We start from the raw sequence: 21,202 nt of genomic DNA, 5'->3' as shown, positions 1-21,202 counted from the left end.
CATGCCCCTGCAGCCTCACTGCTCAATCCTCTGCCATTTAGGAGTTAAATCCCTTTGTTTATGAACCCTAGTCACACCTCCCTGCATGTGACTTGCACAGCCTTCCATAAGCACTTCTTGTAAAGAGAGCCCTATTTAGGCTTTCTTTATTGCAAGTTCTGTTTAATTAAGATTTTCTTATCCCCTGCTATGTTAATAGCTTGCTAGACCCTGCAAGAGCCTCCTGTATGTGATTAAACTTCAATTTAGAGATTGAGATACAATTATTTAAGGTAAATTACATCTGTTTGAAAGTGAAACCAGTTTTTTTTTCATGCAGGCTTTGTCAATCATAGCCAGGGGAGGTGTGGCTAGGGCTGCATAAACAGAAACAAAGTAATTTAACTCCTAAATGACAGTGAATTGAGCAGTGAAATTGCAGGGGAATGATCTATACACTAAAACTGCTTTATTTAGCTAAAGTAATTTAGGTGACTATAGTGTTCCTTTAAGGCTTACCTAACCTGAACACTATCCCTAATGCTTACACTAATCCAAGGGTCAGCTAATACTGACACACTATCACTAACAAATACACTATCCCTAAGGTTAGCTATTTCGTGATGTGAGGACCATGCAGTGTTTGCTGTGTCCCTGCTGTTGCTAACAGGATTGCTCACAGAATGTCAAAATATAACCTATTATACGTCACAGTATGCCATTATTTTACTCTGCGGTGTTATTAGCAATTTTAGTGCATATATACACGCAGCATTCTGCCTTTTACGGGCTAGTCCTGAAATGGCAAGACATGGACACAGCCCGAGTTTTCATTGTCTGGGATCAATAGAATAAGACCCTCACAGTGAGTTTGCTCTTTCATTCCTTGGGAATTAGTAAAACTATATGAAATCACCAGTGGCTCTTTTATTTTTATTTATTTTTTGCTCTCTAAATAAGCTACACAATAAACTATATTATAATATTTCATATGGATCTTTTCGAAAATGGCGACATTTTCTCAGCCCTAATCCTCTCCAGGCGCGCGCGCGCTCTAGTGCATAGAACTCGGAATTCCGCTGCGTCACTCCCAGGCATCCGGTGTGTGAGTTGAGCTATCGGCTAACCTTTTACGTCATCACGTCATGACCTAGCGAGCCGCCGCTGTCGCCGCCACCGCTTGCGTCAGGCTTCCGTTTACATCTCTGCTGTGTGAGTCGGGGTGGGGGAGAGAGAGAGCGAGCGAGCTGCCTCGGTGACTTGAAAACATGGAGCCGGACTCAGTGATAGAGGATAAGACAATTGAACTGATGGTGAGTTTGATAGATAACCTGCCATCGGCTGAGTGCTCCCCCTTAGCTCCCTATTCACCGTGCTCCGCCTGCGGTGTGTGTAATGTCTGAATGGTACCGCGAGCTATGTGTTCGGTCTATAGGCCCGGACAGACATTTAATCGGGCTCCCAAAGGATGATTCGGAGAAATGTCCGCTTTGCCAACCCCGCCTCATCGCAGTCACAGCTCGGGTGTAATATCACGCACTGATGGCTGTAGGGGGATGGCTGCTATCCCAGTATCGGTGTGGTTACTGGGAGGATCATTAATGCCAGGGAAGGAGCGAGCTGCATTGTCTCCCCCTCCGCCTTGTTGGTGTGAGCTTCCAGTTAGCAGGCCCTGGGTTAAGGGGAGATGCGGGGAGGATCCTTGTTTCCAGGCAGAACCCTGTTAGTATCGTTCAAACCAAATGAGATCCATAGACAAGACGACGTCTGGATTTCAGCTCTTTAATTAGTGCTGTTTAGAAAGCATGTGCATAGCAGGGCCACCTTAGTAAAATTATTTTATTTGAATAAGCCTCTTTCATTTAATTGAGAAATATTATCACATTTGGTGTGTTAATTCACGTTATTTTCATTTTCAGAAATATGAATATGAGAGGGGAAAAATAATTAATACAAATGTTGTCCTGACACAAATTTTAAATTGGAAAGTTTGGGGACCCTGCTTAGACCGTGGCATTTGGAGGGTTATTCACAAAAAAATTAGATACATTTTATAAGAAATAGGCCAAAATACTGATTTGGAAAAATACGTGTGTGCGTGTGTCTGGTGTGCGTGTGTCTGGTGTGCGTGTGTCTGGTGTGCGTGTGTCTGGTGTGCGTGTGTCTGGTGTGCGTGTGTCTGGTGTGCGTGTGCCTGGTGTGCGTGTGCGTGTGTCTGGTTGGTGTGCGTGTCGTGTGTGTGTGCGTGCGCGCGTGTCGTGTGTGTGTGCGTGCGCGCGTGTCGTGTGTGTGTGCGCGCGCGTGTCGTGTGTGTGTGTGTGTCGCGTGCGTGCGTGTCTGGTGCGTGTGTGTCGCGTGCGTGCGTGTCTGGTGCGTGCGTGTCTGGTGCGTGCGTGTCTGGTGTGTGCGTGCGTGTCTGGTGCGTTTGTGTGCGTGCGTGTCTGGTGCGTTTGTGTGCGTGCGTGTCTGGTGTGTGTGTGCGTGTCTGGTGTGTGTGCGTGTCTGGTGCGTGTGTGTGTGTGCATGTGTGCGCGTGCGTGTCTGGTGTGTGTGCGCGTGCGTGTCTGGTGTGTGTGCGCGTGCGTGTCTGGTGTGTGTGCGCGTGCGTGCGTGCGTGCGTGTGTGCGGTGTGTGTGTGTGTCTGGTGTGTTCCGCCTGTGCGTGCTGGATGTATGTCATGTTCTGCCCGTGCGTGCTGGATGTATGTTGTGCGTGTGTGTGTCTGTCATGTGTGCTGGCTCTATTTGTAGTGTTCTTGCTCTGTGTGCTGGCTGTGGTTTCTGATGCACTAGAAAGCGCCAGAGCTGCGGTTTTAGCATCTACTGAGTCCTACAGGGACTAAGAGTGTAGTGCTCACAAATACTGTCCTCTCAATAGCTGCCCTGCTGCTTGACCACTGCAGGGCTAAATGTCCAAACAAACTGTCTCAGATGCCCGGAACTGCATGTACCAGATGTCAGATGATACAAAGTCCACATCACTGAATAAAATAGAACTGTAAAGAAAGTTACAGTGCAGTACAGTAAAATAATGCACATATGAAACAGGTGTAAGTTAAATGAGGCATGTTGTGTTTGTGATGGACCTGTGTTCTATATAATCCCCAAAACACAGGGATTTTGGTGTATGTCATCTAGGAATTACTCCTAAAATGTTGTAGTGGCTATTGTGTAGGCAGTCTTTTGGTGTAATCCTTACAAAAACAAAGAAACATAATAATGAAATCAAGCCACGAAGTTAACCTATTGGATTAAAAAAAAAAAAAAAAAGAATTCTGCTGCCCCTTAAAATCTGCCACACGTGGCCCAATCTGTATTGGCCTAGGGTTTATTTGCTATTCCATCATTGTTATTCAGGCTTGGAATATTGCATACATTTCTGAGATGTATTCTGTCATGATTTACAGTGTGTGTTTTGTATGTTGGAATTTTTTTTCACTTTTTTATTTTCATCATAACTTACAGCATAGACAAAATATGTGTATTATTAGGGCAGGGCTTGACCAATGCCAGGTCGCCATGGCGACTAGGAATTTTATTCTGGCGCCTGGAATTTGTCAGCCCGTTCAGCGGCAAGGGACACAGGAGCGAGGGAGCTGAAATCTTCCTGCTCTTCTTGCTATGCTACCTCCTCCTATGTGCCATGTCCTGCTGTGATGCCAGGATATGACTTCCCTTCGGCGCCGACATGAGTGCGTAGCAAGAAAAGTTTGAAGATTTCAGCAGCCGCACTGGACCCCAGTTAAAAGATTCACTCCAGCACTCAAAAAGAAAGGGAGGCCGGGTGGACCTATAGGGTCAGAAACAAAAATATGTATTCCTGACCCTATAGTGTTAAAACCACCATCTAGCCCCCCTGGGCCCCTCATGCCTCCATAAATATAGCAAAATCTTACTGTATTCAAGCCAGAAGCTGTAACTCTGCATGCTGTTTGTCTTAAAAAAAAAAAAAAGAAAGAAAAGTGTGCTGACATCAGCAGAAGTGGTGGCCTGATCCAATCACAGTGCTTCTCCATAGGATTGGTTGAGACTGACAAAGAGGCAGATCAGGGGCAGAGCCAGCATGATTCAAACACAGCCCTGGCCAATCAGTATCTCCTCATAGAGATTAATTGCATCAATGAATCTCTATGAGGAAAGTTCAGTCTCTGCATGCAGAGGGAAGAGATACTGAATGTTTGGATGCCTTTTAGGCAGCCATGAGCCAGGACGGATCTCTAACAGCCATCTAAGCCATATTGTCTCTGAAAAGACAGTGTTTACAGCAAAAAGCCTGAAGGCAATGATTCTACTCACCAGAAAAATTCAATAAGCTCTAGTTGTTCTAGTGACTATAGTGACCCATTAAATAAAAACCTCCGTGGCTGAGATAATCCGTTTTGATAATCTCAACCAAGCCAATGCTTTCACATTGAATCAATTCATCTCTATGGGGAACATTTAGTGCCTCTCTGCAGAGCGTGGAGACACAGAATGTAGGTACTGCAGCACTGTAATTAAAAGGACCTGTAATTGCACTAGAGGTGTTATTAGTCTACAATGAGCAATTCTCGGAGAGGGCAGTGTTTACATTGAAGGGCCAGCAGTGTCAGGATTTAGACACCAAAACTACTACTTTAACCCTTTAAGGACAGAGTTAGTTGTAATCAAAACAAAACGTAAACACAACCTGGAATTTCCACTATGTGTCTGTTCAACCATAATTCAAGTCTTTCATATTAAAGGAACACTATAGTAACCTAAATTACTTTAGCTAAATAAAGCAGTTTTAGTGTATAGATCATTCCCTTTCAATTTCACTGCTCAATTCACTGTCATTTAGGAGTTAAATCACTTTGTTTCTGTTTATGCAGCCCTAGCCACACCTCCCCTGGCTATGATTGACAGAGCCTGCATGAAAAAAAAAACAGATGTAATTTACCTTAAATAATTGTATCTCAATCTCTAAATTGAAGTTTAATCACATACAGGAGGCTCTTGCAGGGTCTAGCAAGCTATTAACATAGCAGGGGATAAGCAAATCTTAATTAAACAGAACTTGCAATAAAGAAAGCCTAAATAGGGCTCTCTTTACAGGAAGTGTTTATGGAAGGCTGTGCAAGTCACATGCAGGGAGGTGTGACTAGGGTTCATAAACAAAGGGATTTAACTCCTAAATGGCAGAGGATTGAGCAGTGAGGCTGAAGGGGCATGTTCTATAAACCAAAACTGCTTCATTAAGCCAAAGTTGTTCAGGTAACTATAGTGTCCCTTTAAGTACACCCACACATATTATATATTATTTTGTTCAGGAGAAACTGCTTTCATTTCATATCAAATATTTATATATGAAACATAACTTAATTTGAATAAACTTAACTTTTTTAAGTTCTGCATGGCATTTTAACTGTTAATATCATAATACTGTTTTTGCTTCAATAAATTACACATGCTTGTATTCAGCGATGTCTCACAAGTACAAAAGTACCCAATATGTACAGATTTTATGGTGTTTTGGAGAGTTACAGGATCAAATATAAGGCTTTCCCCTTTTTAATTTCACACATTGAAATTTACCAGCTTGGTTTGCTGGGCTATGTTGCCTTTGGAACTGTATGGCAGTCCAGGAATGAAAATTAACCCAGCATGGCATACCATTTGTAAAAGTAAACAACCCAGGGTATTCAAAATGGGGTATGTCCAGTCATTTGTAGTAGCCACTTGGTCACAAACCCTGGCCAAAGTTAGCATTCATATTAGTTTTTTTCATTTTTCACACAAAGGCTGCACTTTCATTAATTATATCATAGTTGTTATCCATTTTACTGCTATAAAACACTTAACATGTCACCAGTGGGGTACCTCAGGGATCTGTACTTGGACCCTTTCTCTTTAATATTTTTTATTAGTGATATTGCAGAAGATCTTGATGGTAAGGTGTGTCTTTTTGCGGATGATACTAAGATATGTAACAGGGTTGATATTCCAGGAGGGATAAGCCAAATGGCTAATTTAGGTAAACTAAAAAAATGGTCAGAGCTGTGGCAACTGACATTTAATGTGGATAAGTGCAAGATAATGCATCTTGGACGTAAAAACCCAAGGGCAGAGTATAGAATATTTGATTGAGTCCTAACCTCAACATCTGAGGAAAGGGATTTAGGGTTATTTCTGATGACTTAAAGGTAGACCGACAATGTAATAGAGCAGCAGGAAATATTTGGTTGTAAAGTGAGCGGTATTAGCAGTAGAAAGAGGGAAGTGCTCATGCCATTGTACAGAACACTGGTGAGACCTCACTTGGAGTATTGTAAATTTGTGATTTTTCTGTGGGAAAAGAAAGTCTTACGGTTTGACTGGTGTGCAGATTTTTGTTTAACAATGTATTGACTATCCATAGACTTCAGGTGGAAGGGGTTTGTAATCACATTTTTTTTTTCCCTTACCCCACCATAACCTTTTTGGTATCTATCTATGTGGGCAAGTGGGGCTGCTCTCTCTTCCTGCGTTTGAGAGAGCAGTAATCTACCTGCAGCTCCTCTCTGCTCTCTCGCTTTCTGTAGTGATGCAAGGGCCAGAGTGACGTCATATTCCGGCTCCAGGCATCATTGAACAGCAAGCAAGGGAGCACAGAGAAGCTGCAGGTAGATTACTGCTCGCTACCTCCTTGCTTCCTGAGCTGTCTGCCTCCTTGATCACCATGGCGGCTGGCTCCAAATTTCCTCATCGCGGGCGGCTCTAATGCTCTCTCGGGTGGCTGGCTTAAAGGGCTCACATCTCTGGTGCCTGGGAATTGTTGAGCTCTGCCTGACCCAATAATGTTAGCAACACTATTCCTCCCCTAAATATAGTACAATCTTACCTTTATTCCAGTCTGCTGGTGCTGGCTCTACCACTGATCTGCCTCTTTGACTGACATCATCAGAAGTGATGATCTCCGCTAATCACAATGCTTTCCCATTGGAAAGCATTGGATTGGCTGAGACTGTTAATTTTGGCCTGGCACCTCCTGGGTGTTTGTCAGCACAGGAGAACCTGGAGCCGGGTGGCCAGGGGACCAGAAATCTTCCTGCAGTATTTGTCTGCTTCCTCATGTGCCGAGCAAGAAGAGCTTGAAGATTACACAAGCCCCACTAGACCCCCACGGAAATGGTCCACTCCAGCTCTCCCAAAGGTAGAGAAGCTGGGTGGACATAAATGGTAAAAAAAAATAAAAAATTGCATGTGTGCTCAAATGCGTGTGTCTGATGTGTCTTTCAGGGACACTGTCTGTTTAGGTTACTGGCCCTCCTCTGATCGCATGGTGAAGATATTTTTACTCACCTTTTTTCCCATCCTGTGCCGGTCTTGCCGTGACTGAGTTTAAATTTTAATCTTGCTAGTTTCCAAGCTCAGATGGGGGAGGATTTGATCTAATGTGAATTGGTAGATCCAACTGTGTGTGGTTTGTAAGTCGTGAAAGATTTTTGGTCCAGGGTTGATGTAGTATAAAGGTCCCTACCTGGGACCCTGTCCAGGGTATGGCGGTATCTTGCTGCTAAATTATTTTCATAAATATTTGGTTATGTTGAACCCCAAATGAAAGGTTAATTTTTAATAACTGCATTTTTTTTATGGTTTTTAAAAGGTTATGAAATGATCAAAAGCAAATCGTTGATAGAAGTTGTCATGAGATCTGCAACTTTTGCAAACTGTTTATAGAAAATGCATAATAAACGCATGCATGTTTTCATTGGGGTATTTCTACTAAACTGTGATTTTACAATTTTTTTTATTTTTTTTGCATTTGTGCAGTCTAGTGTGTAGTGTATCTTTAAGGTGATTTAAAACACTAGTTCAGGCATAGGCAACCTTTGGCACTCTAGATGTTTTGGACTACACCTCCCATGATGATTTCCCAGCATCGTGGATGTAAGAGCATTATGGGGGGTGTAGTCCACAACATCTGGAGTGCCGAAGGTTGCCTATCCCTGCACTAGTCAATACAATTTGATTTAAAGGAACAGTTTGGGCACCATAAAATATGTTTATGAAAATTGCTTGAAAAAGGTACTTTTTGAAGCTGATTTTCTGAATAGGGAGCTATTAATTGACTTGGAGCATCAGCTGATTCTTCTAATACAATCAGTGCCATCCTTGTCTGGCAGCTCTCGCATTCTCCTGTTCTGGATGTGGATGTGGAAATTGCAGAGAGAAACTATGCTAGAGAGGAGTTTCTGGGGTTGAAACATTCACAAAGGATATAACTCCCAAAAGTAAGCCAGAGTCAGGGACCTTCTGGCACCATAACTTAATCTCTATGAAGTTACGGTGCCCGGAGTGTTGCTTTAAATCATGATTTTTAACCTTAAGACTCATTCCTAATGGTTGTTATAATTTTTAATATTTGCAACCAGATAAAAATTAAATTTTTGAAATAACTTTTCAGATTAAACGGTTATATCACAGCTTATTTTGTTATATACCATTAGAAAACCTAAATAATAATGAAATTATTGCAAGGTATACTACCTTCAGTTTAATATATAAATTACTTGTATTTGGAGAAATATTTTATGGTGTTTATTGTGTGTACATATATTTGCATACCAATAGATTCAGGTTTTTTTCACTGAACTTAAAGCATTTAAGGAAGTTACAGAGCTTTAGATGTCCCTATAAGTTAAAGGTGTTTTTTTTTTTTGCATCTACTTTTTATATTTTCTAACATATTTGCTGTGATAAAGTGCATGTTCTCTTTGTAGACACAAGTCCAGATTAATTGGATCCGTTGAACTAATTTACCAAAAAAATTAAATATTGCATAATTATGCAGCCTCATGCTAAATGACTAATTTGTATTTCATGCTGGATAACCTTGTGACTATAATGTATCTTAAATAGAAAACTATAGTTAGATATTTTTTCCCCCCCTTCAAATGCATTTTTATTAAAAGTAATCCAACTTAAAAGGGCACTAAAGTCATCCATATCACTTCATCTCAATAAAGGTCTGAGTACAGTAGTTGTATATGTTTAACCATTCAAATAAAAAAAAAAATAATGCTGTTTTGCAGAAAGGACAATGTTTTCATGGAAGGTTTAAAGAGACACATTGGTTTTGATGTCTATAGTCTGTCCCTGCTGGCTTTTCAACATAAATTTTACTTTTTCATAGAAAAACAAAAAAAAAAAACCCAAAAAAACTGGTCTAGTGACAGTCACTCATACGGATACTAGAGATTCTTCATAATTTAGTGCTGCACTGTGTGCAACGTTGGTGTTTAGCCTCTCCATAGCTCTATATGTAGATGCTGAATATTCCCCCTAGAGATGCATTGATTCAAAGCATCTCTGTAAGGAGATGCTGACTGGGGCAAAGTGGTGTTTTGTCTTGCATGCGCAAAGAAATTGGTTTGGCTAAGATCCGGATTAGATCTCAGCCATGGAGATGGGCCCAAATGACGAGACTGCCACAGCGTTCGAGAAAAGGTGAGTAAAATCATCTTTAAAAAATAAATAAAAATGTTCTACTGGGATCGAAGGTGGGGCGGTAATCTAAACAGCCACTTCAGGACTATAGAGTCAGGAGCATAGACATAGAATACCTAGATGCCGCATTGTGTGCTGAGCGTTGAGGAATGCAGACGCCATCTTGGACCGGTCGCCGCTCTACTGAAGTTATTGAAGAACCCTTAAAAAGTCCATCTCACAAAAGGTAAGTGAAGGACTTGGGGCACTTATAGTCCTTAATAACCCTACCCCTACAGTGTTAATACCCCTACCCCAGCCTATCCCAGCACACATAGTCCTTAATACCCCTACCCCAGCACACAGTGTTATTACTCCTACCCCAGCACACTATGTGTATTAACACTGTGTGTGTGCTGGGGTAGGGGTATTAAGGACTGTGTGTGCTGGGGTAGGGGTATTAAGGACTGTGTGTGCTGGGGTTAGGGGTATTAACACAGTAGAGGTATTAATGACATGGGGTTAGGGGTATTAAGGACTAGGACTAGGGGTACTAAGGACTATAAGTGCCCCAAGTCCTTCACTTACCTTTTGTGAGATGGACTTTCTAAGGGTTCTTCAATAGCTTCAGTAGAGTGGCGACCGGTCCAAGATGGCGCCCACATTCCTCGACGCTCCGCACACAATGCCATAGACGTGCGGCGTCTGTGTTCTATGTCTATGGTCAGGAGTACATGTTTGTGTTTCTGACACTATAGTGTTCCTTTAAAACACGCCTCTAATGGCTGTCATACTTAACCATTAGAGGAGCTCCTGCTGCATTGAGCGAGTAAACTTCATTCGCAGGATGCGGCATCTCATAGGTAAGAATTAAATACAAATTCTACAGAGCAGGAATGTTGTATTCCTACTGCAAGATAATTGTATTTGAACATAAGACAAACTATTCAGTAGAAAAAAAAAAAAAAAAGGGATGTCTTATATAAAGACTGCCCAGAGGGTAAATACCCAGTCCAATCTCAACAGTAGTGTAATTGCCAAAAAATAAAAAAGCCTTTATTGAAATCTATTAAAAACCTGGGTTATCAGTGATGGACAGAATAATATTGGGAGAAATATGTATGGTAGGAACAGGGCTAGTCAAGAGCCTAATAGCCAAAAGGAACCCTCACAAAAAACGGAGAGGGGATAGAAGGCAATATGTACCCCCATACATAACTCGGGTAACAAAGCAGTAGGAGAGAACAGGGAAAGGGAGAAACACACACTCCCAACCAATCAGTAGTGCTATGCTAATACCTTATCTCCTATAAAACACATTCGTGGGTGTTCTAATCTAAATGCTGTCATAACATCTGAAGCCCCAGGTTACACACACATGCTAGAAAAACATAAATGAAAAAGGTGCTCAGAGCAAAGTGCTCAAAGAGTATTAAAAACACAGAAGAACCCGACGTACGTTTCGGCGTAACCACACGCCGTCCTCAGGGGTATCAGCAGTGAGCAGAAACTGTCCGGGTGGTAAATTTATACCTTAAGCTCATAAGCTTTATTGTAATTTGGGCCTATCCTCCAATCAGATAAGCATCTGAAGGAAATTCTGCCGTCACTCCCTTCAATTACAGCACGGAGGGGCAAAAACTTGAGAGATATCCTAGCACCTAGTCACCTCTCAACTACGTCCCCGTCAGGTTATTTTCAAAAATACCTACCAATGGGTTCTTTCCAATGTGGTCACTGCAGTGCATGCCCGTTTATTACCAAGAGGGCCTCTGACAGCAAGTGCTTAATGAATTTCAAACCACGTTCCTTCTTTAATTGTAACACAACAGGAGTAGTTTACCTACTGTCTTGTTCCTGTGGCCTAAAATATGTAGGCAAGACTTTTCGCCACTTTAGGCTAAGGATACGTGAACATGTAAATTCTGTCAAGAGACGTTTGGAAACACCCGTCTCAAGGCATTTAGATCTACATCACAATCGCTCCTCGGCAGGCATCCGGTTCATGGGTCTTGAACATGTACCACAGCCTCCTAGGAAAGGAAACTGGGACCTAAAACTAAGACAAAGAGAGGCGTTTTGGATTTACCATCTCAAAACGCTATCTCCCCTGGGGTTAAATGAAGGGTTTTCATATTCCCCGTTTATTTAAAGTACTGCAATAATTCTGATAATAAATGGTATCTTAAGTTATGCCTGTATATATGTATATATTCTTTATTTATTTCTATATTTGGTGTTCATATGTCCATTCACTTTACTTGTATTATAGGTCTAAGAGTTTAGGGGTCTGTTTTGTGTTTGCAAAGCTAATGGGTTACTATTTACAGTGGCAATAAAATAATTGTCGGCTTCTGTGTATGATTGCCCATATAGCCATTGTACTTATCCCTTACTGGTTTACAACGGTTATAAGTTGTTTCTTTAATTGTACTAAAGCTACACAATACAGCCATAAGAATCAATCCACATACTTGACCTATATGACACAATTTGGACATTCCAAGGGTTAACTGTTAAGCTATGGATACTGCCCTTTAGACATAGTAAGTATCCATTTATATCTGTTCCGGGCGGGGCACTCAAAGGGTTAATTCCCTTCCACCTGATTATGTTCAGCTTTCTGTTCTGGCCACCTCTGACATAGAAATGTGGGCTGACACTATGGTGTGTTACACCACACCCCCACAGCCCCATTCGCAGGAGGACCAGAGCAGCTTAGACACAATCACAGGTGATTACAATAAAGCTTATGAGCTTAAGGTATAAATTTACCACCCGGACAGTTTCTGCTCACTGCTGGTACCCCTCGAGGACGGCGTGTGGTTACGCCGAAACGTACGCCGGGTTCTTCTGTGTTTTTAATACTCTTTGAGCACTTTGCTCTGAGCACCTTTTTCATTTATGTTTTTCTAGCATGTGTGTGTAACCTGGGGCTTCAGATGTTATGACAGCATTTAGATTAGAACACCCACGAAGGTGTTTTATAGGAGATGGGGTATTAGCATAGCACTACTGTTTGGTTGGGAGTGTGTGTTTCTCCCTTTCCCTGTTCTCTCCTACTGCTTTGTTACCCGAGTTATGTATGGGGGTACATATTGCCTTCTATCCCCTCTCCGTTTTTTGTGAGGGTTCCTTTTGGCTATTAGGCCCTTGACTAGCCCTGTTTCTACCATACATATTTCTCCCAGTATTATTCTGTCCATCACTGATAACCCAGGTTTTTAATAGATTTCAATAAAGGCTTTTTTATTTTTTGGCAATTACACTACTGTTGAGATTGGACTGGGTATTTACCCTCTGGGCGGTCTTTATATAAGACATCCCTTTTTTCTTTTTTTCTTTTTTTCTACAATATCCAGGGTTACCCCCTTTTAACCAGTCCAGGTGACCTCTATACTCTGGAGGCTCGGCAGTGGGATACGGGAGTGTCTTTTCCTCCCCCCACTTTCTAGCCTTTTGAGTTTCCTTTTTCTTGTTATTCAAACTATTCAGTACTTTGTCTTATGGCATCTTTTTGCGTTGGAATTTCAATTAATCATAAAGATTAAATTATAATAGGGCTCATTAATCTAATTGGGACCAGGGGCACACTAACATTATAATTTAATTTTCATATTTGTAATGTTGAAGTGTCCCTTATATATATTTTATTTTTTTCCCCTAAAATTTTCCTTTTAGACCATGGTGGAGGGGACTACAAGGATTAACCCTTTAAGGATCGAGATAATTGTACTGACCAAAACAAAACCTAGAATTTCAGCTATATGGTTGTTCAACCATAATTTACCTCTTTTGTGCATCCACACTTATTGTATATCATTTTGTTTAGAAAAAAAATGGGGATTTAATTTCACATCAAATATTTATATATGAAACACCATTTGATATGAATAAAATCTTTAAAAAAAGAAAAAAGGGAGAAATAAAGAATTTTAGTTCTGGTTGACATTTTAACTGTGAATGTCACAATACTGTTGGCTTTTCCTGCCATAAAATACACATATTTGCTGTGTTGATCACGAATACAACAATGCCCCCCATATACAGGGTTTATGGGGTTTGGAAAGTTACATGGTCAAATATAGGTCTTGCCCATTTCAATTTTTACACATTGAAATTTGCAACATAAACTTTTGAAACCATTTGCAAACGTAGACCACCATGGATGTTTTTTTTTTTTTTTTATTATTATTTTTTAAGTATCCACTTAGTCACAAACCCTTGCCAAAGTTTGTGCTCATATTTGTTATTTTCATTTTTCACAACCCTTCCCCCCTCACCTCCCTCATCATTATACATTTTACTGCTGTAAAACACTCATATCTGTGATATCTCACAAGTACAACAGTACCCCCCTCCATGTACAGCTTTTATGGGGGTTTTGGGAAGTTATTAGATCAAATAAAATGCTTGCTCATTTCAGTCTTTATAAATGGAAATCTGTTGAATTTTCTTCTCCGATGTTAAATTTTAGGGACCATGGCAGCGTGTGTAATAAAATTTCCACCATTATAGCATATACTTTTTAAAAGTATTCACAATAGTGGTGTTTTTTTTTTTTTTCTTCATCTAGCCACTTTATCACAAATAAGGCCCCATTTGGTGGTTCTAGTTTTCTTTTTTTTCCCCACGCACAAACTCCAATTTCACATTACTTTTCATAGTCCTGATATGAGTCAGTGCACCTAGAAATTTAAAAGTTGTGCTCCTCCTACTCTACCACGTCTCTTGGGTATAAAACAACAATCTGCTCACATAACTCCAGCTCTCTGCCTGCCTTTGGCTGGATAGGTACTTGCGTTTTTTTGTTCCAGGGACAATCTGAGACAGCTGAGACCAAAGAGGACTCTGCTCGAGGGGTAAGTGAGGTCTCTCAGGGGCCTCTGGGCCTCGCTGCGTTCCACCTTGTATTACTTCTGCCGAACTCCGTGCCAGATGTAGCAAAGGTGCAATTCGCACACATGCTTGGGAGATCCTGGCAGTTGAACGCATGTACAGGTTGCGATGCATTCTAAGGAGCGTAATTCGATCTTTAAATTTCAGGTGCCAAATTTACATTTTTCCAGGGCCATGGAAGATATACAGTTAGGTACGGAAATATTTGGACACTGACACAATCTTCATAATTTTGGCTCTTCAATGAATTTGAAAGGAAACAACCGAGATGCAATTGAAGTGCAGACTTTCAGCTTTAATTCAAGGAGTTGAACAAAAACATTGTATGAAATGTTTAGGAATTGCAACCATAATTTGTTTACATTTTTAAAAAAAATATAATTTTTATTTTTGTGTGCATAGAGAGACTTACAAGCTGAAAGGGACACTCCAGTGCCAGGAAAACAATCTGTTTTCCTGGCACTGCAGGTCCCCCATCCCCGGTTTCTGAAGGGGTGAAAACACCTTCAGTCACTTACCTGAGACCCCTGCCGATGTAACTCGGCGGTGGTTTCGGGTCGCTGCCGCTCCTCCTCTTCCTTACGTCAGCCGGTGGGCGAGACTGATCCCGCCCGCCGGCAGAGAAGACCTAATTAGCATGCACGGCATTCGCATTAGAGCTCTCCATAGGAAAGCATTGAAAATACTTTTCAATGATTTCCTAAGGGGGAATTGAGCGACGCTGGAGGCCCTCACACAGCGCGAGGACGTCCAGCGACGCTCTAGCACAGATAATCTGTGCTATGAAGCAGGAAGTGCCCTCTAGTGGCTGTCTAGTAGACAGCCACTAGAGGAGGAGTTAACCCTGCAAGGTAATAATTGCAGTTTATAAAAACTGCAATAATTACACTTGCAGGGTTAAGGGTAGTGGTAGTTGGCACGCAGAACACTCTAATGGGCAGAAGTGGCCTGGAGTGTCCATTTAAAGACTTAATAGTAGATATAGTATGAAACGTTACAGTTGTAGCTGAAAATTTCCCTATATATAACTGCACTTTTTGCAATAGTAATTCAAAATTAAAACCACGCTTAAACTATTTTGTATGAGAAAGTATAAAATTGGATGGTTTAGGTGGTTCACATAAGTCAAAACACAAAACCGAATTTGATGAGTAGCTGAAAAGTGCGTACAATATTGAGTATACAACTGGATTTGGACCTCAGGCAACAAGCGTGCTTTAGGACAGTGGATAAGTGAAAGAAAAAGAAAAGACAATATGCCACGAGTTAAAGAAAAGTAATATGACTGGTTGCCAATAGAAGCGTATGGCTGTAGGTTCCAAGCAGTATGCCTGTGAACAGCTTTAGTTCCTTCAGCCTATTCCAGCCACTGGGATACTACAGATATCTGCAGGAGGTACGGGAAAGGCAGAAGCAGCACGTGTCTGAAGCAGGGCATCCCCGTTGCCCATATCCATTTGGGTAGGCCTGCACCTTTGAACCACAGACTTGAGGTCTTTCTGAGTTCAAGTCTCTCCTGTAAATGTGGGTGCGGATGGGCCTTATGGTCATTCACCTCTTGCGGTGGTCGGTCCTCTGCTGCGTTAGCAGCACACTAGGGCCAAGCCCCTAGAGGCCTTCACCTCTGGTAGGCCAACAAGATAGTGAGGTGCGCTGCTTATGGGTGGTATGCCCAGTGGGGGCACTCCTTTTGTTTGCACCCACGATCAGCCGTCGAGGTGTTTTGTTGGATCTCAACGACACATGCCGCAAGGGTTGCCAAGAATCGGTCAAATAGTGCCTCTAGCTGCTGGAGAGAGCGTTCAGTTGCGCTAGATATAGCCCCTGACGAAGGTGCATCTCACTTAGCACCGAAACGCGCGTTGGGCATTTTTCTTCTTCCTGGGTTATGGGCACTAGGTACTTATTTATTTAGCACATTCTATCTAAATATGATAGTATATATTTTTTATTATCTAACTTGTCTGCTCCTAGGTCTATTTAGTTAGTTTACCCGGGAGAGAGACTTTCTAATTTTATTCTGCCAGTTTCTTTTAAACTGACTTATTAACCTGTACTGCCTACTCCTCCTTTTCTTACTAACTTTTTCTCAGAAACTATCCTCTGCTTCATTTGAGATGGTGGAGATCTATCTCATGTTCTGGTATCCTTAAGGATTGATTGCTACTTTTGATATCCTGTATGGAATAACCAACATATAACACTATATCAGGATTTGTAGCTTTTAATAATTTGGAACAGTTACTTTGAGGAGATTTTCTGCAGTGTATCATAGGCATGAGATACACTGGTGGTGGTTCTCTTCATACTTAGACAATTTCAATAATGCTTAATTTTAATATTTTGAACCACACCTATATACACGTGATTCTGACCTGTTCTATACTTTTGGTACATAGGAGCCTCTTGAGGCTATTTAGTAGTAATACTATTATTTTTTGAGCGTTTGATCTGGCGACATATATCCACTGCTATTAGCCATTTGGTATTCATCTTTACCTTTAAGATTATCCATAGCACTATCTTCGTTTCCAGGAGATGCCTCTAATCCTAAAACACTGTTAGTGTTGGGATTATTAGCATCTACTCTCTCTTTTGTTCGCTAGATATAGTAGCCTGCGTTGGCTGCCGCTCGCCTGTTATTGGCATCGGCCGATTGTTTAGAGGCATTGCTGATGTGCTTAGGCCATACTCTCTTTTCTGGGGAGCAAGCCACCATCTTGCATCCTAAGCTGGCTTTTTTTATTCTTGAGGTTTATGAATGGTTTGTACCTTGTGGTTGAACCCTCTGTAGCTGCTCTCATGAAGCTTTGATGTTTTGAAGGTTTCTTTCTTGGTTTTTACCCTGGAAAGGATCCTATGATCAGCCACCACTGTTGTTTCAAGTGGATGTCCAAGCTTTTTTGTGCAGGGCATTCCTTTTTTTTTTTCCTCAGACTTAACCAAACTGTTATGTGCCCACTCATAATGTTTCTGCTATCTCTCTGGATTTTTTTTTTTTTTTTTTTGCAGCCTAAGAATGGCCTGTTTCACTTGCATTGAGAGCTCTCTTGACCGCATGTTGTTAGTTCACAGCACCGGCTTCCAAATGCACATGCCACACCTGGAATTAACTACAGACCTTTTACCTGCTTAATTGATGAAGATATAACTAAGGAATAACTTGCATCTGTCCTTGAAACGGCTTTTGAGTCAACTGTCCATATTAAATACATATTAAAGAGCTGTAATTCCTAAACCCTTCCTCCAATTTGGATGTGAATACCCTCAAATTAAAGCCAAGATACTGTTTTTTTTTTTTTAAAGTCCATATTCAATATTTAACTGTAACATGAATTTATTTTGCTGAACAGGCGTATTTACAAAACTTGCGTCAGTATCCAAATATTTCCAGATCTAACTGTAAGACACAGGTGTGTAACTACCTGCTTGCCAGTTGTTCTCAGTTCTGTTGCAGTGTGCTCTCATTACTGCTTTTATTTTATGGTCTCTTGCCTAAATAATAGCCCTTAGTGAGTTAAGCTTTTTTTTTTTTTTATATAGTATGTCTAATTCTAAATCTTTTGATAAAGCTTTGGAAAAAGGGAAATGTGTGACAAAACCCAAGCATTTGATTTGTTCCACTTCCTCTCATCCCATGCTACAAGAATAAAATTTGTAGCAATTGTTCTAAAGAGACTTCTGAGGAAGCAAAAAGTCTGAAGCTTCCTCCTTATTATCCTGGTTCAAAAATTGTTTGCAATAGTTTTTGTTTGGATATAAGAACAGCTGCCATTCAATCTGCACAGACAGCTCTACATCCTGAGACGGCTAGTAATCTTCTCCTAAAAGTAGAAAGAGAAAGCATTGAATAGAAAGGATTTATGTTCTGAAGCCAGCAAACTCCTCCTCTGTGGACTCTGCAGTCTTCTCAGATGAGAAATTATTTTTCTGAAGACTGTCTTCGCAAATTATAGAAGCCTGACAAAAAATGTAAAGCATTGCCTAAAGTAGATGTACCGATTGCTCAATTGGGGAAGGAAGAAATCCACCCTACCTATAGGAAAGTTGTGTTCTCCAGGATGCTATGAATAAAAAAAACAATTTTCTACTATGGCAGCACAAAGTAAAGTGCTTGCTGTACGAACATCAGTAGCTAAGGACCTGCATTTTGGCTCGATTTCTTGGGAAAAATTTATATGGTGGAATCTGGTGAAAATTGTACAAAACATTAGTATGGCATCTGATCTACTTTCAAATTCCAAGTCCACTGATATGTAGCGAGAGAGAAAAGTGATGCAAATATGTTACTACATTCACCTGCAGACACATGCTCTAGACCAGTATTCTCTTTTTAAACTTACAATGACACAACCCACATTCTTCTGCATTTACATATAGGGTGGCCCATAAGTCCCTTCCCATCCAGCACATTGATACACTGGATACATAAGAGATATGGATGGGTAGGGACTTACGCGCGACCTTGTACAATACAAACAACTGCACAGTGTTCACCCGATTTATAATGTAGAGAGGTACAATGCCCCATTCATCTTAGTAATTCTTTAACTTCAAATGTGTCGAAGGGGGGGTTGATAATTAGTAGGGAATTGTGTACAAATTAGTTTTACAGATGTATAGACATAGAACATGTAACATGTTGTGTTTTTTTTTTATTTTATATATTTTAGTGAGTTTCTTCAACTGCAATGCCAGTGATCATACCCTGTTGTGGAATGCAACACTCAGGATACACACATTTATACCGACTTCTATTTTAGTGCACAACTGGGATTTATACCAGACGCCTGAGATTGATGGGTTTGATTGATGTCAAACTCCTGGTCTCCAGCTGAGATTTCTGATTTGCCATCTTTATGTGCCTCCTGTCCCACTAATATGGTGTAGAGGGAGATAAGAAGACACCAACTACACAAATTAGAATATTCTCTGCAAATAATTTAAAGGATCATTATAGTGTCAGGAAAACAAACTTGTTTTCCTGACACTGTACAACCCTTAGGTGTCCCCCACCCTCAGGGCCCCCCTACCTTGGCGCTGAAGGGGTTAAAACCCCCTCAGTTACTTACATTAATCCAGCGCCAGGCTCCCTCTGCGCTGGTGACCTCTCCTCCCACTCCGGCGTCGGCTCCCGAGTGGAGCGGAATGTGCATGCGCCTTCTATGGACGTTCTGCATGCTGAATGCGATTTTTCGCATCCAGCGTTGCAGAAGCGCCTCTAGCGGCTGTCAGGAAGATCAGCCACTAGAGGCTGGATTAACCCTGCAATGTAAACCATGTTTACATCTGAAGGGTTGAAACCTGGGGGACCTGGCACCCAGACCACTTCATTGAGCTGAAGAGGTCTGGGTGACTATAGTGTCCCTTTACAGGTCCACTTGAGATACCCAGACCCCAATATCTTAATGAAGTGGTCAGGTTGTAGCGGTCCTGTAGTTTTTAACATTGGCATTTTGAAGAGTTAAATACACCTCTAGTGGCTGTCTAGTAGCAGCATTTGTTTGGCTGCGCATCTACAATCCAATGTTTCCTTGTTGAAAGCATTGGATTAGATTGCAGAAGACGTCAGGCATGCTGATGTCTTCAGAGGCAAAGCGGGCAGAAGATACCCAGTGCTGGAAAAAGGGAGAGTAAATTTAGTTTAATTTTACAGAGGTTGGGCAGTGATCACACTGCTAGAACGGAATCTATAGTCCTGAAGAAACAGTTATTTTGGTGCTGCGTTCCTTTTAAAATAGTTATGACCTGTTTTTCACTTTTCTTAAGTTACCTCTGCAGTCACCCTAGTTTTATTCTTACTTTCCCCTACAAGGGAACGTTATAGTAGACTAAAATTGTCATTTTGTGCTGATGTACTTATTTCACTGGCACTTTGTTACTTTTTCTGCTATTAACCTTGTTAAGCAGTTTGGGTCAAATTATGCTGCTTAACAGTAGTAAATCCTAAAGTAAACTCAGTAATATAGGGAAATAGGCAAAAAGGAAGAAAGTATGTTAGTTTAAAAGGACACTATAGTCACCAGACCAACTACAGCTTAATGTAGTTTTTCTTGTGATTATAGTCAGTCCCTGCAGCATTTTTGCTGTAAACACTTATTCAGAGAAAAGACAGTGTTTACATTGCTCCCTAGGTACATCTCCAGTGGCCACTGGAGGTGTTTCCTGGGGCAGTAATTCAATGCATCGCTAGAAGGAGATGCTTATTGGACAAGCCAGAGTTTGGCCTTGACCCACCTCCCTAATGTTTTCAGCCAATTCAATGCTTTTCCTTTTAGAAAGCATTGGATTGGCGGAGATAAATTCTGTCAGCCATGGAGGTAGTTCAGGGGTGGGGCCAGTGCCGGCAGACTGGAAATAGCATTTATTTATTTATTTATTTTGGTACTTTTTAAGAGGGTTAGGAGGGGCAAGCCACCTAAATGGTGGTTTTAACACTATCTGGTCAGTAATACATGTTTGTGCTCCTGACCACCCTATAGTGTTCCTTTAACCAAATGATATGGGTTACAATGAAGAGAATGTAACCATAATTACCTTAAGACATGGGTAATAGACTTTAAATTGGAGGAGCCCTAATGCTAGAACTCCCAAATGTCTGCATTTGAATTGACAATTATTGTGAATAATATAAACACATATCTACTTAAATGAAACTCTGCATGAAATTTGGAACAATTAAACTTTCCCTTTTGTGAGTAAATATTTTTTTTTTCATTTATAGAAATATTTTTCATGGGGAGCACAGAATTGAAAAAGGGGACAAGTAAACACCAAGCCTCTTTCTTTAGAGGACCACTAAAGTCACACCCAGGCTACCTCATCTCAATGAAGTGGCTTGGGTACAGTGGTCCTAAAAATTCAACCATTTAAGGTAAAACATTGCCATAAACCAG

The 21,202-nt window shown here is 41.1% G+C and overlaps 1 protein-coding gene across 2 annotated transcripts in view; it reads left to right on the top strand.

Moving 5' to 3' along the window:
• The first annotated feature begins 1,113 nt into the window (after positions 1–1,113).
• FBXW11 (F-box and WD repeat domain containing 11) overlaps positions 1,114–21,202 on the top strand; it is a 96,576-nt gene continuing 76,487 nt past the window's right edge. Inside the window, exon 1 of one of the 2 annotated variants that reach the window (XM_063447507.1) lies at positions 1,114–1,292. In XM_063447507.1, the coding sequence (XP_063303577.1) occupies positions 1,248–1,292 (45 nt within the window). In that variant the 5' untranslated portion in view covers positions 1,114–1,247. The remainder of the gene's footprint in view (positions 1,293–21,202) is intronic. The other variant, XM_063447508.1, reaches the window with a different exon arrangement.

The sequence above is a fragment of the Pelobates fuscus genome, chromosome 3 (assembly GCF_036172605.1).
Source record: "Pelobates fuscus isolate aPelFus1 chromosome 3, aPelFus1.pri, whole genome shotgun sequence".
Classification (NCBI taxonomy): domain Eukaryota; kingdom Metazoa; phylum Chordata; class Amphibia; order Anura; family Pelobatidae; genus Pelobates; species Pelobates fuscus.
This window is presented reverse-complemented; position numbering and strand designations above follow the sequence as displayed.